Source organism: Epinephelus moara, chromosome 11, assembly GCF_006386435.1.
Source record: "Epinephelus moara isolate mb chromosome 11, YSFRI_EMoa_1.0, whole genome shotgun sequence".
In the NCBI taxonomy this organism is placed as follows: Eukaryota; Metazoa; Chordata; class Actinopteri; order Perciformes; family Serranidae; genus Epinephelus; species Epinephelus moara.
The window spans coordinates 32481038-32497632 of record NC_065516.1 but is presented as its reverse complement, the minus strand read 5'-3'; the positions used below and the strand labels follow the sequence as shown (position 1 = coordinate 32497632).

The following is a 16595-nucleotide window of genomic DNA, read 5'->3' as shown; positions in this document are numbered from 1 at the left end:
ATTTCTTATCTAGGCCTAACCGCCATATGGATTTTTACTAAACTTGGTAGATATGTAGAACAGGACGCCTCAAGGTGACTGGAGAAATTTAACTCTAATTGGCAACTGGGTGGCGCTATAACAACAGAAAAATGCTTCAAAATGGCTAAAATGCGACCGATCGCTGTGGCTCCCCCTGTGGCCCAATGTTTTTTTTTAAGTCATGGTATGGCATGCTGTACTCAATGGGTATGGACTAGTTATTATTATTATTAATGAACAATCTGAAACAAGGCAGCACAATGCTCAGTGATGGAACCTAATTAACCTGCTTCTCTGAAAGATATAATACTCAATTCAATTTTCCCTATCAACCACCTTGTTTGTGCACCCACTGCCCACAGTAAAGCTCTCCTCTGACAGCGACGTCCCAAAACAAGTTTTATAATCTCAGGTTCCTTCTTTACTTGTTTGCTAAATGTGGCTGTTTTGTGAGCACCAGAAGAAACACTTTGGTAAAATGATGAAGTCAAAGCAGACTGTCCTTCTCGCCAGAAGTCCCATATGGTCGCCTCTTCTGTGTCTCCTCAACTGAATTACCTTGACAAATGCTTTTTGAGCAGATGCGGTGAAAAAAAAAAAAAACAGGTGGTGGCAAGACACAAATCATTTTTCAAAATGAGCCGCAGAGTTAACTCAAGACTCATCTATTTTAAAATCTTAATAATATAAAATCACAGCTGACGCATTTTTTTTTTTGTCAGTTTAAGATATCCTGCACTTTACTGCGTATTCTACTTCATCGCACCAAATGCAGCCAGCTATAAGAAGTGACATGTACACAGTGTCCCTGTAACCGACTATGTGAGATAGAACTTCAGACAGAACATCTACAGAGAGAAGTAGATGCTTTTTTTAAGAGCAATTAGTGTGAAGGAGGTGATGTGTTTGCAGCCTGCGAGAGAGGAGGGGAAGTGAGTGCAGCTCTGACTGTGGAGGGAGATGGGAGCTGGAGAACACAGGCTTGAGAGACAAAGAGGAAATGAAAGTGCAACTTCACATGTCCCATACGTCCTTTCTCTGCTCCTCCCAAAGTCAATCACCAATGATTGGAATACCGCCATACAACCCTCCATCATCAGCTCATCAGAGCTCAATCAATCTCAACCTCATTGACTTGAGCTGGCGCTACAAGCATTATCTCCACAGGAGGACTTGTCAGATTATAGCGAGTGGAGGTAGCTGGCAGACACTAATTTACATATCTGTCCAAAGGCAATACATGAATATTCTTTCATTCATTCATTCATTTTCTGTAACCGCTTATCTGCTGGAGCCTATCCCAGCTGACATTGGGTGAGAGGCAGGGTTCACCCTGGACAGGTCACCAGACTATCACAGGGCTGACACATAGAGACAGACAACCATTCACGCTCACATTCACACCTACGGACAACCCGTATCTTTGGACTGAGAACCCCGAGAAAAGCCACGCTGACACAGGGAGAACATGCAAACTCGGCACAGTCCATCCGCCGCATCCCCATCCTGGATTCAAACCAGGAAACCTCTTGCTGTGAGGCGACGATGCTAACCACTAAACCACTGTGCTTTTTAGAATCGATACAGTACACGAGCACACACATTTACACTCCCGAACCCCCAAGTCCAGTATGCGCTAACTACAGCGAAGAGCAGATAAAGTCTGACACAAAAACCAATCAGTAGCCAAGATTGCTTCACCAACAACACAAGCGCAACTTTTCCCCCCCACTGCGTCCTACCTGTGTGACTTTCTCTGTGACGTGGTGCGTCCGGTCGATGAGCTTGCAGGGAGCTATGATGTCCATCTCCCCGCTGGGCAGGGCGATGAGTGGGTCAGGTTTGAAATCCACAAAGTTGAGGGTGATCTGAGGAATTTTGGAAATGGTGCGGTACCGCATGAGGTCCGAGTCCGACGTGGAGTTCAATATGTTGGACTTACTGTTTACTGCACCTGCAGACACACACAGACAGTAACGTAAAAATCAAAGTGGATAATGGACCCTTTTACTGTTAGTAAACTGTGTGATGTTTTTTGGTGGGCGGGGCTTAGCTGGAGGCAAAAATACCTCCACAGACATTAGCTAACAGTAGCTAGCGAAATCTGTTAGCTTGTTTTAGACACTCATTCAGAGTGCTGGAGCACACTCTGGCACAAACTGGTTTTGAGCCATGACTCCTTCTATTCTGGCTCCCAATAACACAACAAGACCACACTCCTGTGTAGCCTACAGCCCTGTGGGGGAGAGGCAGGTTTAGCCTCCAGCTAATAAAATGACGTCACTGTGATGTCAGCCCTAAAAGGGCCCACAGAAAAGGATGTCTGTTTTTTTTCCACCTCCTCTGTCTTACCCGTGCTGCTGCTGCCGGGCCGGACACTCGCTCTGCGGTTCTTTCGGTCCCAGTCGGGCCTCATGGCCTCGATCTCGTCTACGGAGGATGCGCGACGCATGCTGTGGAAGCTCTCCCGCGAGCGGCTGTGCGACAAGGAGCAGTTGGAGCCCGAGCCGTCCGGGTTGAGGCTGAGGCGGTGGTGAGGCGCTACGCAAGGTGACGACTGGGTGAGGGGACCCGCCAGGTGGGATCTGTGGGGAGGCGGAGGAGGAGGAGGAGGGGGTACAGAAGGGTCAGGGCCCAGTAAGGTGCGCTGGTCCTCTTGGCGGTCTTCTGGCCAACTCTGTAGCGCTGACCTATGGAACAGAAGGGGACATAATGGGTATTAACAGCATGTTACAGATTTGGAAGAGTCTGTCTGGAACTATACTTGACAAGTTTGTGTCCTTACGAAAAACAGAATGCTGTTGTTTTTAGCCAGCAGTGACCTTTGACCTCATTGTAGGAGGAAAATCAGTGATGGCCAAATGAAGCTTCATGAAGCATTTTCTTCATTTTCTGAGCCCACTAGATGGCGCTCATGGTTTAAAGAGAGAGCCTCAAAGAATGGCAATTCAATGTGCTTTCGACCTTTTCTTGAACAAAAAGTGCCATCTAGTGGGCTCATAAAATAAAGACAACGCTTCATGAAGCTTCATTTGGCCATCACTAAGGAAAATGGACAAGTAGAATTGCTTACAGGAAGTATTCAAGACTAGTTTGCTGCAAGAAGCTTTGCCTGTAAAAAGAAATTAAATTGAGGCGCAATAAAGTGAACAATCCACGTATTATGTACTTACACTTACAGTGAAGATTTTGTGGAATACGTTGGTGTATTCTCATTTTATAGGATTTCATTTGCACTATATTCACGGCAAAAGTCCAATTTAGAAGTTAATGAGCCTAACTAAGTCTCTTGACAAAAACATTCTGAACCAAAGCCAGAGAAAAATTCATCAGACTTAAGAACAGCAGAATATTTTGAGGAAAAAATCCCCTAGAAGTACAGTACTTGCTCTGCACAGACCCTTCAAGACAGCGAGACATGTCCCACATAACCAGTAAAATCTCTACATCCCAAACATGTCCTTATAGCAATTCATGGCCCACCTGCTTCCACTGATCTGCTCCTGGTGGTTTAGTGGTAAAGGGGGCAGAGGCAGAAACTCCCCCAGGCCGAGGGACTCTTGACTGTGGTGCTCTGGGTGCAGCGGCAGGGGCGTAGCGGTGGGAATGCGACCGGCCTCTGCGTCGTTCAGAGACACTTTGCTGTTGGACAAGGAGTGCAGCAGGGGAAGACGCAGCTTGAAGCCTCGTGGACGACCTGGAGGAGAGAAGATGGAGGAAGAGACTCATTGCCTGCACAGTGACAGGTGGTCCAATCCTAAACTGTGGCAGGGAAGAGAAACAGAGTAGCAAACCAAAAGGAAAGTGTGATTCAATTTATGGGAGAATATTCTAGGTAGTGGAGGTCACGCTAGGAGAGGCGGAGATTTGAACAGGATGAGTCTAACAGACATTCAAAATACAGGCTCAAAACAATCCACAGGAATTAAGGACAGCACCATTGATTAGATTTCGGTTTTATCCACAAAGTTAAAAAAACAAGAAATCTGGTTTAGAGACAGACTTGATTCCAATTATTATCACTGTCCTACTTCAGAAGCTGTTCCCCAGGGTCATCCCTCTGGAACATTCAGTGAACGCTCATATCAATAAAAAAAATAATAATTTTTGTCAAACCTGATCCAACACAGATAGCCAGGATATTCATGGGAGTAATATCACGACCACCTGGTTGTTCTGCAGGCTCCAGACGAATTCAAGGGCTGGTTGGCATTTCTCACTGACTGAACATATTAAGTCCACTTCAGTTATTGAAAAGGAAAGGTGAATGAACAGGAAGGCATGTTGGACAAGGATTTTAATCACTGCGTCCATAGATATAGAACGAGATCAGAACGGACCTCCTCATTCAATTTGACAGGATGATTGTTAGAACAGTGGCCATTTCTATGTGTACTGCTGACACTGCAGAAAACTATGACTAGTGGGATAACTTGTGTATAACCTGCAGTTTAAACCGACTTACGGCAAGTTGCGAATTCACTGAGATGAGATTCACAACCAAATGAGCAGTGGAGTAGTACAAACTAATGAAACTAACGCCAATTGTGGGTAAATTTTCTGTTTGCCATGTAAATATTGGAAGGCGATGCACAACATTGACGGATAAATGTTTATACCAACACATTCATGTCATAAAAAAGATACGCTAAGAGTATCTACTACATTTTGGCATCATTTATGGGCGCACTGCTCTGTAGTGATGGCCAAATGAAGCCTCATGAAACATTTTCTCTATTTTCTGAGCCCACTAGATGGCGCTTTTTTTTTTTTTTTTTTTTTTAGATTATTATTTGGGGCTTTTGCCTTTAATGGACAGGACAGTGTGAAATAGGGAGAGAGAAAGAGAGTGGGGGGGACGACATGCAGCAAAGGGTCGCAAGCCGGAGCCGAACTCGCGACCTCTGCAGCGAGGCATCACCTCTACACATGGGACGTCAGCACTATCCACTATGCTACCAACACCCCTAGATGGCGCTTTTTGTTCGACAAAAGGTTGAAAGCTTCACTGAACTGCCATTTTTGAGCCTCTCTCTTTAAACCATGAGCGCCATCGAGTGGGATCAGAAGATAAAGAAAATGCTTCATGAAGCTTCATTTGGCCATCACTACTGCTCTGCTGCTCACCTGTTGAGACACACAAATAATACAGTTGTGTTTTTATTCATGTCTTAACAGCGCTGCAAAACTGACTGTCTCAAGAGTCCTAGTTTTAAGGAACTGATTACTGGACAGGACATCAGCTGATCCATTAAACTATCACTTGCTGTGGTCTGGTGCTAGCTACAACAGCGTCCATACTTATGGAGGTTATTAAATAATAACACTGCGGTTTTGTGATCTGAAATAGATGAAATAAATAGTCAACAGCAGCACATTAGCTTCACTCCGTCCGTTCTTACCTTTCATAATTCTTAATAAAGTCCTACACGTACACGCTGCATCACTGTTTACCAGAGGGAACTTTTTGACATGCTGAGGCTGCGATTATGAGTTGTTCCATATATTGAAATAATTTTGGTTCAAAACTTGCTCTGGCGTCTTCTCCAAGTTTCTGTTCGACATCATACCTTGTTTTTTTCATAAACAACTGCATATGTGATACAAAAAGGCGATTTATTATATTGACTAGTAAAAAACATGCTTGGACGGTGGATTTTTTCATCTACTAGTCCCCATGGTCGGTGAGTCAAAAAGTTAATTTAGGGTACGGAGTACAAAGCATGGAGACGCGTCTTTTTTACAGTCTTCATTGCCTAGCTGCTAGAGAGGAATTGAGGATTTAATTGCTTTAAATTCCTCTTATTAAAGGGAAATTTCAGTTTATTTCAACCCGTCTCCTATCGTCCTAAATTTGTTTCAAGTGACTAGTGACATAAAAATAATAGTTAGCATGTTAGCCGTTAGCCTAGATACAGCCGGGGCGCATAGTAGCGTCAGACCTGTTAAAACGTAAGTGAACGGGCAACCTTCAAGTGCAAAGTTAGTCCACTAAACAAGCTTTTTTTCCACAAAGACCGCCTCATATCGTTAGGATAAATGTCAGAGAACATATAGAAAACGACATGTAAACGTGTTGTCTTACCTTACCGGTGTGCTGCCATGTTTGTTTACCATCTAGCTCTGCTTTCCAAAGCGCGGCCGATAGGAGACAGGTTGAAATAAACCGAAATTTCCCTTTAAGGGAGTCATCACCCGGAAATCACATTTTTCCTTGTTAATATACTGGAGTTGGACCTCAGCTGAAACTTGCCTGAAATTTTAGAGGATGAAAGTGGCTCAGTTTTTTCGTTTGGCCTATTTGTTCAAACCACAAGGGTGCACACTCAAACAAGTGAGATTTTGGGTGTGCTCTTACAGTTACGTAACAATAGGAGGCTATTTGCCTAAGCCGACCTCTCTACCACCGCCCCCCACCCACCACCTGAATCAGCCTGCACCTGCCGCCATTACCGACAAGGTGTGTAAAATGTCTAAACGATGCTCCCAATTTAATTGCTCCGTTGTTGGTTGCCACAATGAACACAAAAGTATTTTCAGCATCCCAGCATCGGCGGACCAAGCAACAAAGGAACAGTGGATACATTTTATCTTCAATAACAATGTTCCCGTGCCTCTTCCTGCCCTTCATTTCTGTGAAAAACATTTTTCACCTGACAGTTTTTCAAATTTGGGACAGTACCAGGCGAATCTGGCCTCAACCCTGCGTTTGGAGAAAGCGGCAATTCCTACTATTCGAGACTCACCAGCAGTGCAATCGGTAAGTCTCGCCGCTTTGTGTAACAGTTAACGGTATGTTTTACTGTGTACTTGACCCTGAAATGACGGCAGACAGCAGCTAACTGCTAATTGGGCTAACACTAGATGCTAACACCCAGGTTCTCCGGCAGGTTCCGACTCTGGTTCAAACATAAAAGAGCGAATTCCATAAACAGCTGCCCGGTCAGGTTGTTCAATTGGTTGTTGTTATTTTGGAGTCGGCCAACTCGTGGATGTATTGGGCCAGCCCCCATTCCGGCTCTGTCCTTCCTGCAGCCAATCAGCGCGCGCCTCATTATCATTATTACAATGAGCATCCGGACCAGTCAAAATCTCGCATGTACTCTCGTGAGAGAGGGGCAAAACAAGCTCAATGTTTGATTTTTTTTTTTGGCAAATTAATTTTAAAAAATAATTTTAAGACAATTAAAGAGAGACAGGATATGTTAAAACAGCAGGTGATGAATCCTTTAAGTCATTAAATCCTATTATTTGGTATCTCTACTAGTGAGTGTGACACAATGTACAGCCTCACTGACTCCTGTTGTCACCATGACAACTAACAACAACCATCATTTTCCTTCACACTAATCAAATGACCACGACAAACAGTTCAATGTCTGTTCTGCTCTCACTCTAATCTGAACCAGTCGAAATTGTAATTTTCCAAAGTGGTGTGTCAATCAACAGGAGGACGTTCTTTAGCTTTCTGTACAGTCTGTGCACATAATGTACTCTGCTACCTCCACTGTTGTGTGTGAGTGTGCTAAAAGATCACATTCTGTATCTTAACAGAAGAGAAGCACTATTATATTACTGATGATTTTCTGAGCTTTTTATTTAAACTAAAAACATTCAAAGTAATTATAGCCCAACAGTGCGGGATAATAAACAAGAATGAAGAAGAACCTGGAGGCAGAGAGAGGAGGGATACTTGCTGACAGAGTGTCTCAAACCTGACTTGATTAGCACAGAGCAGTAAACAAACAAAGCAAACGAGCTGAGTCAGTAGCTACCAGTGACGAGCCAGGTGGGCAGGCGGTGGTTGAGCTCCTGTTTGTGGTCTCGGAGTGCTTCCTCTGACATGACCTCGAAGTTGAGGATGAACATGATCACCACGCCATCTTCGTTCTTCACTGGCACCACGTCCACCATGCACAGGAAGCACTGACCTGCGTGGGAAGAGAGACAGATAAAGCTCAGTCGGACTGAGTGTACAGCACAGGTGTAGACTGCAGCAGAAATGCTTCTTCGCACACAACACAAACTTTCAATCATTGTTTTAATGCCTGTAAAATTCACACAATAAATCAGTGTGCGGAGACGCACGTCACAGCGTGCATGAGCATATACGCACTAATTACACCGGCCCGCTTTCACACACACTTTGTCATTCTCTCTCCTCATTAAATGTGCATCTGCATTTAATCAGCGCACACACTCTCCTCCATATGAGGCTGCGCACGTTTGCTAATCTGCCACGCGAGGGCTAAAACAGCTAAGTAAGCGTGAAATTAGACTTCATATGACGGTAAGTGGCTGGGAGGTTTCTGCCAGGTCTACGGGCCTGGATACACTGTGCATAGCAGCAGGACTGGAGGTCAGAATAAGATGCTAGTTTGGTTGGGAACATTCAGAACATCAAAATACAAACACACACATTAAGACATTGTTGTCTTATTTTAAAACACTCCAACTACGAAGACTTTTCAATGGTACACAGCAGGAGGTATAATGGATGCTAAAATCTGCAGCAAACAAACACAAGGCCTTGCAATGTTTTCAAAATTATCTCTGAAGTATACTGCAGCCATGTTGTCATTTTAAACATCATTTAAATCCAATTTAATCTGTCCGTCTACACCATACAACCCCTCGTCCTGTTCGTCCCAGCTCATGTTGTGCATCAGCTTTTTTCAGAACTTAAGAAAGCTATTTAGTTTGTCGCCATAATCCTCGAGTCAATATTTGTTTCCTCCAAACATGGACACCTTGGCCACTGCCTGAAGCAGCCTTTAGATGTTTAATAGTTCCTTTAAATATCTCAGTGTACCTGGCTCTGATTTGTCCCGCGTCTTACCTGGACAGTGATGGTCAGTGACCGGCTCTAAAAATGGCAGCCACAGCGGTTTTGGCAAAGTGGAGCATTTACATCCAACCCGGTGTGTTGTACAACCCGACGTACGGTGTGCCTACTGCACGCCTGCCTCGCTCATCATTCATCTCACATCATCACTGGAGAGTGGGCCGAAATCCGATTGGACAAGAGCATAATCCCAACACAGGAGGGGAAAAATGTGAAACACAGGGAATACTGAAGGATTACACCATCTGGCCATATCTCGCAGAGTGTGTGTGTGTGTGTGTGTGTGTGTGTGTGTGTGTGTGTCCATGCATGGTGATGTGCACATGTGTAGGTAGATGCCTGGTCTCATGTTCATTCATAAGCTATTGGGTCAGGTCCATTCATGCCTGTTTTCATTAACAGCTGTGACACAGCATTTGCAGCCTTTTTAATCACTGGAGGTGTTGCTGCACGCCTAAAGCTGCTTTGCACAGCTCTGCGGCCACCTGCCCCGACGGGGAAACTCTGGATCATGGTGTTTCAAATGTTTTTGGCTGTTTGTAAGATGAGATTTTGTCACAAAGAGGAGTGCGAGTGACAGAAGCTTAAAGAACATCAATACCTCAAATACTCACTCAGCCAATAAGTAGGTTGAATTTGGTGTCGTCCCCGCCATCAGTGTTGAAAAATAAATCATATTAATGCATATTTTAGAGGATGTTTGTGCTGAAGGACAAGTCAAACCAACAGCAGACATGTTTTAGGGAACGTTTTATCACCTTGTTCCATGTACATAAGTAAATAACTTGAGATAATAAATGAAATGTCTCCTATCAGGTTGTCAAACAGATTATATTGGACTGATTGATTCCCCCATTGATTCTAATTACTGCCACAGGAACTGTAATCAGAGACAGATTTACAGCACTCGTCCTCCCTCTGGAGGGCTTTCGCACGGTGGATCATATTCATGGAACTTGTGTTCATGTATTCATGAGAGACGATGCCTCAGAAACACGCTGGTGTTATCACAGAGCGTCAGTCAGTCAACCAGCCGGCCAAAACCAAACTGTAAAACAGTGAGCTGTGAGTACGTGTTTCTGTTAAGACACAGGACACAGCGATGTGTGTTTTTGTGGATGACAGATGTGATTTGTACAAACACACACATGTGCATGCGCGCACACACACACACACACAGTACAATGTAGGATTAAATGTCAACAAAAGAGGATTTAACTTCAGTTTATTGTTTTAAGTCTAATACATAATAAGAAAGTATTTATTGTGAAATCTTCGAATAAATCTGGAACACTCACTCGCTTGTGCTCCACTTCTATGTGTGTGTGTTACATAATGTGTGGAACATAATCATGTACGTAAGCATACATCAATGTATGAGTGCGCTGTACAGTGTGTACAACTGTACTGTGGGTCTTTGTGGACACATGCACACGTGAGTGAGTTAATCTGTATGTGTGTGTGTCCCGAATTGGTGAAGTGAAAACCAAGGATTAGTCCGACATATTTTAGACGCATCAGAGCCATTTGTTGCTGACCATCACACAGTCTGTGTCTACTGTAAAAGATTTCCTCCGAGAGCATCTGAAACGCATCGAGCTGTGAGGTTAACAGGCCAAATGACATTTCATCTAAATGCTCCGCCTGGATGTTTTCCAATTCAGCGTGTACCAGCTGATAATCTGACTCAGCGATGCTGATTTACGAAGCTCGGGGGAGATTATCACAATGCACTAAAACACATCCAAAAAAAGCACAGAGAGCAAACTGCTCATGGCCGACCAGGGACGGTCCGGTGATCATACAACACTGTGTTCAACTCAAAAGCCAAACAGACCACCAAACTTTCAGTGTAAAGGACTACTCCCATTTTCGGGGGGAATCTGACCATTATGTCATAAGAAACAGCTCGCACCACATCTCTGACAGCTCTCTCTGGTGTGGCTGCTAACACTTTAGCATACAGCATATCACCACTGAAGTGAGCAGAGTTAGATTTTGGCCTCCTTGAGAAAGATGAGATCCATCATGGCCGCATAACCTGTGCTCACACAATCCTCAAAAGCACGCGTGGATTAAGAAACGACTGAATTACAGCTGACCTTTACAAGGTATGGGCTTTACACCACTCAATCAGTTCAAGTGGATTTGCTGAGGCTCTTCACAGACGACTGAAGTGGTGAAACTGAAATTAGAAATCTAGCAAGCAAGGAGGGAAGGACGGATGAAAGAAAAAAGTTGAGTGAGAGGATGAAGAAAGGAGAAAGGCAATGTATATCACCTTTCTAGCCATCTGACCACTCAAAGTACTTTTTCACTTGTCACATTCACCGATTCACACACTGGTGGCCAAGACTGCCATACATGGTGCCACCTGCTGCTCAGCAACCATTCACACACACTCACACACCAATTTAGGGTCAGTATCGTGATCATGCAGACTGGAGGAGCCGGGGATCAAACTGCCAATCTAATGATTAGAGGACGACCTGCTCTACCTTCTAAACCACAGCCATCCCGCACATGCAGGGACACTGTTGGTTTAACAGGGACAAAGTTGGAACGATCTTTCATGTAGTGATGGCCAAATGAAGCCTCATGAAGCATTTCCTTTTTGTTCAACAAAAGGTTGAAAGCACACTGAATTGCCATTCTTTGAGCCTCTCTCTTTAAACCATGAGCGCCATCTAGTGGGCTCAGAAAATAAAGAAAATGCTTCATGAAGCTTCGTTTGGCCATCACTACTTTCTTGCAGTAGAGCAGAGACAAGAGAGGAGTGGAGAACAGGAAACAGAGGTCTGGCTGTATGGAATTCAATTCACTATAATCAAACAAAACTTCTCAAATATCGAGAACAAAAATAAGAATTTAAGAGAGAATTGAACCAAAAAAATGCACCTTGAAAGTGAAACATTTCACATGCAAATAAATTATTTGTGTAACCATGCAAACACTTGATCTTTTACACTTTTTTATATGTCTTTGTGTTTAAAATTTCCTCTGCTTCTTTCTCACTGATCAGATTTTTGCCCTCACTGTCAGCTTTACGGATACGCTGCCAGCTCTCCTTTGCACATTCGCACATTTGATTGCAGAGCTGTGTATTTACAAGAACTGTTACAAAAACTGTCTCTTATTAATCTATGTTGACTAGAATGACTGATTGTGCTCAAGGTCCAATCTGGGGAGATATCTGGAATTGTTTTTAAATGGGCTGGGGGCCTGGAAGTGTGATTTTTGTTTTGTCTTGCCCTGCCAGCTTTTGGTTTTGTATTATTTTCACTGTCAATTTTAATGTGTTTATTTATTCAAATTTAATTATATTATTTTGACTGTTTTTTGGTGGATTGAGGCTGGTGCTGTAGCCCTCTTGTACGGATCCCTATTACCCTGTTTGTATTATTTTTGTTAGTCGAGACTGAATGTCTCATTTGACATCTAGAACCGTCGTGTACCACCCTAACGAAAGACAATAAAAATTTGAATTTAAAAACAAACACAAAAGCCTGTTATAAAAACCAAGCAGCTAATAAACATTTGAGCTGAGGCCAAAAGATGTTTACAAAAAAAAAAGCTACCAAAGAAGCTTAGAAGTAAGTTTTATTTCTATTTATTTATTGTTTACATACTTTAGAAAGTTATTTTTCCACGGAAGAATATAGGCCCCAAAATATGCACAATTTTCTATTGTTTAACTATCATCATAAAAACTACAGTGCCCAGCTATTTTAAGAAATTACCAGGGGCTTTTTTTGTTAAATAAAAATATTTATTATTGACTTGTTTTTAAAGCTTTACAAAGCTGAGAGCCACAGGCAGCCTGAGGGAGGGTGGAAAGTATTAAGACATCTTTTGGTCGACAGTAAGAAAAAAAACTGTTTTTTTTTCTTTCCATGAAAATCCAATTGTGTTTCCTGAACTGCCGTTGTGTCCTCTCCAACATTGCTTTTCTCTGATTCATTGTGCACTCTGATTTGTTCCTGTGTTTTGTCCAGAGTTGTGCTTTGCACCCAAGGCTACTGTATTTCTCCTGCAATTGAATGAACAAAAAGAACAAAAACACTCAGGACACAAAACAACTTTCTCCGTGTTTGGGTCACATCTTCCAGAGAATAAATAAATTCATTCAGGAATCATAACACAACACACTGTAATAACCACAGGATATATTATACAAAAGGCACATGCTTTAAACTTTACAGTCCAGTCATCTTTCCTAAAGTAAGTTTGCTGGTCAAGAAACATGACGAAATGAAGGTATAACAAAAGACAGACTCTGATGACATGGTGAAGTAGCATGGGATCATGGAAGTTGTTGTCTTCACAGACAAGGAAAATGTGATAACGTTTTATTCACGTTAAGTTCAGTTGCATTTATTCACGTTATTGCTAGTTAAACTTTACTGATGTTGCAGGAATCCAGCAGTGCCGCTGTTTAGGGTCGTTATGGACTTTTCCCTCTACTTAAATCTTAACAGATTACATGTAATGTCATTATTTTTCTTACTCATCACTGGATAAAGTCACTGCATCACCTCACATTGAAGCTCTGTTGAATTTCAGTTTGCACGCATGTTTTTTCAGCAGAACAATGTTAAAACAGAATAGCTAATGTTGCTGTAGTGAGAAGTTAGCGGAGTGAGATGCCCATCCAGGCAGGTACATCATGTTTTTTTCTCGTAATGGCATTGTCTACATATGGCTAGTGATGGCCGAATGAAGCCTCATTAAGCATTTTCTTTATTTTATGAGCCCACTAGATGGCACTTTTTGTTCAACAAAAGGTTGAAAGCACACTGAATTGCCATTCTTTGAGGCTCTCTCTTTAAACCATGAGCGCCATCTAGTGGGCTCAGAAAATAAAGAAAATGCTTCATTAGGCTTCATTTGGCCATCACTACATACGGCATGTGCTGTCTGTTGAATTGTATTTTCTCCAAAATCCAAAATATTTCCACACTGCTGCCCAGGTAAATAACGTTATCCTCATCGTCTTTCTCTTGGCTGCTCCCCATCTGCCTGTTGCTGACTGATGGTGACACGGACTTTCACAATAAAAGCGTATCCCAAACATGACGATATGGGTCGATGATTTCACTTTTGACACAACTGACCATCAAATTCTGCTGCAGAGACTGGAACATTTAATTGGCCTAAAAGGTTCTGCACTAAGCTGGTTTAAATCTTATTAATCTGATCGTTTTCAGTTTGTTAATGTTCACGATGAATCATCCTTACGTACTAAAGTTTGTTTTGGAGTTCCACGAGGTTCTGTGCTCGGACCAATCCTAAGGGTCCTAAGGACAGAGGGATGTCGTATGCTGTAAAGCCCTGTGAGGCAAATTGTGATTTGTGATATTGGGCTTTGTTAATAAAATTGATTGATTGACTTTGCATCGATGACATTGGATCATTGATCATTTAATCGATATATCGATCCAGATCGATGGATCGTTACAGCCCCACTTAGCACTCAAAAACTCATTAGCCAATAGGAATGCATGCAGCAAACGTCAAACCAGGGATAACAAAGCAGAGAGAATCATTAAAAGACATGTTATAAAATGAAACAGTTTACATGGTTACACAAACAGTTTGACTCTTAAGATGACACCTTTTCACTTCAGTGAGTGTTATCCTCCAAAATTGTTATTTTTGTTTGATATTTGAGAAGTTTTGTTTGGTTTTATTGGCACAAAACTAACTCCATGTGGCCATTCCTAATCAACTTGAAGTCACACCACATACAGCTCTTAAGCATTCTTCCAATAAGAAAACTTCCAAGAAGGTCAGAGAGGTCCTATCTTCTCTTTTAAAGCTTTTCAACCCGAGACAGATAATCAGGTGAACCAACAGCTCTCTTCCACTCTGTCTTCCCTCTCTGCCACAGGGCATCCTGCAGTGTGCTGGATTAGATATTAGTACCATAACCTCTGCTATAGAGCAAGTGGATTAAAGGAAAGAAAGATTAAAGTTTGATCAACCAGCTCCTCACCTCAGCACTGAGGTGAAAGGATCGGAGAGGTGTTCTGAAAGAGTCAGAGATAAAACATAAAACAGCTCTAATCCTTAAATTAAATATGATATCAGGCGTTTTCAGTCAGTTTTATATTTGACATAAACAGGAGTAGAGTGTGTCATTAGGGTTAGATGGGTCCAGGTGTGAATGGGTGTTCAGTCGTCTAAGGAGGGATCCCAAGACTGCATTGTAGGTGGGTGATAAGTGGTGTCGTAGGCCACCTCCTCTGTTTAATGATGGTCGTTCTAGTTTGACGCAGATGGCTTCTTTCATGCCTCTTTATACCATCTGTCTTCTCTGGCCAATGTGAACATTGCTGTACTCAGGAATGTCCCTTCTCCTTAGGATGTAAATGGACAGCTGAGACTTGACCTGACAAGGTTGCTCTCCTGTCCTGTGCCATGCAGTCTCAGTATGTTCCACTCCAGAGCGGCCGCTGAGTCAAGTGTGACACCGAGCACTGTCACTCCTTCGAGGACAGCAATGTTTACGCTGGCCAGAGAAGACAGATGGTTTGAAAGAGGCGTGAAAGAGGCCATCTACGTCAAACTAGAACAACCATCGTTAAATAGACGACTGAACACCCATTCACACTTGGACCCATCTAACCCTAATGACACACAAGATGGCCGGGTGGGTCAACGACTCACAGGTGACCTTAATGACTCTGAAACTCAGAGCTCACATGTGACCTCAACCGCTGTGTAAGGCTTCACACCCACAAAGAGTTTAAAGGTTGCGAACTCCGCAGCAGTCCGTTAGAACTCAAGAAGCTTCTTGGATGAGAGGCCAAACGTCTGCAAGAAACTCAATCAAGTCCAGTTGCCTACGATATAGCACTGATAACATTTTTTATTTGAAGCTGATGAAAAATGTACACTGAAAAACATAGATGGGACAACGCCACCAAGTGGACTGGAGTCACTACACTTTAATACATGGGGTCTCTAAGGGTCTTTTATCCGTTACCTGCCATAGATCAACCCAGAGAGCTCTGCCGATGTTACTTTGCAATGTTTGTAGTTTAACTTTAAAGTTATGACTGCATAGATTGTAGATTCTGACATATCATTAGTGATGGCCAAATGAAGCCTCATGAAGCATCTTCTTTATTTTCTGAGCCCACTAGATGGCGCTTTTTGTTCAAGAAAAGGTTGAAAGATTCACTGAATAGCACCATCTAGTGGGCTCATAAAATAAAGGAAATGCTTCATGAGGCTTCATTTGGCCATCACTACATATCATACTTCCAACAGTGAAATTACATCTCTGTCATTGTTATTTTTATAGTAATGTCCTATTGTAGCTGTCAATGAGCTAGATCTGTTTGCAGCTTAGTTGTTGTGATGTATCGTCCACTAAGGCAGGCAGACTTGCATACTGCAAAATGGGACCGGATGGAGCACAACATGCTGGTGTGTTTGGCATACTGTATTTGACATACTATATATAGGGACACACTAAATCTTTTTCTGGCATACTATATAATATGGTAGTACGGGTACTGGAACGCACAGTAAGTCTCATTGTGTTCCACTTGGGAGCAGCTGCTGAGTCAAGTGTGACATCTAATGGTAAAATCTGGTATTTGGTTTAATATCACACTGGTTTGGAAATGGTGACACCTGCCTAACCGACTTTAGAACTCTAGTGTGTATGCATGCACGTGTGTGTTTTTACAACACCACATGAATCCACAGCTAAACTGTA

The 16595-nt window shown here is 42.7% G+C and overlaps 1 protein-coding gene across 1 annotated transcript in view; it reads right to left on the bottom strand.

Moving 5' to 3' along the window:
• The window catches only part of kcnh2b (potassium voltage-gated channel, subfamily H (eag-related), member 2b), a 378008-nt gene that overhangs the window by 165767 nt on the left and 195646 nt on the right, over positions 1–16595 (bottom strand). The window contains exons 3-6 of the mRNA XM_050057165.1: positions 7797–7952; positions 3505–3718; positions 2374–2711; positions 1764–1975 (exon numbers count right to left, since the gene is read on the bottom strand). Coding sequence (XP_049913122.1) covers positions 1764–1975; positions 2374–2711; positions 3505–3718; positions 7797–7952 — 920 coding nt within the window. The remainder of the gene's footprint in view (positions 1–1763; positions 1976–2373; positions 2712–3504; positions 3719–7796; positions 7953–16595) is intronic.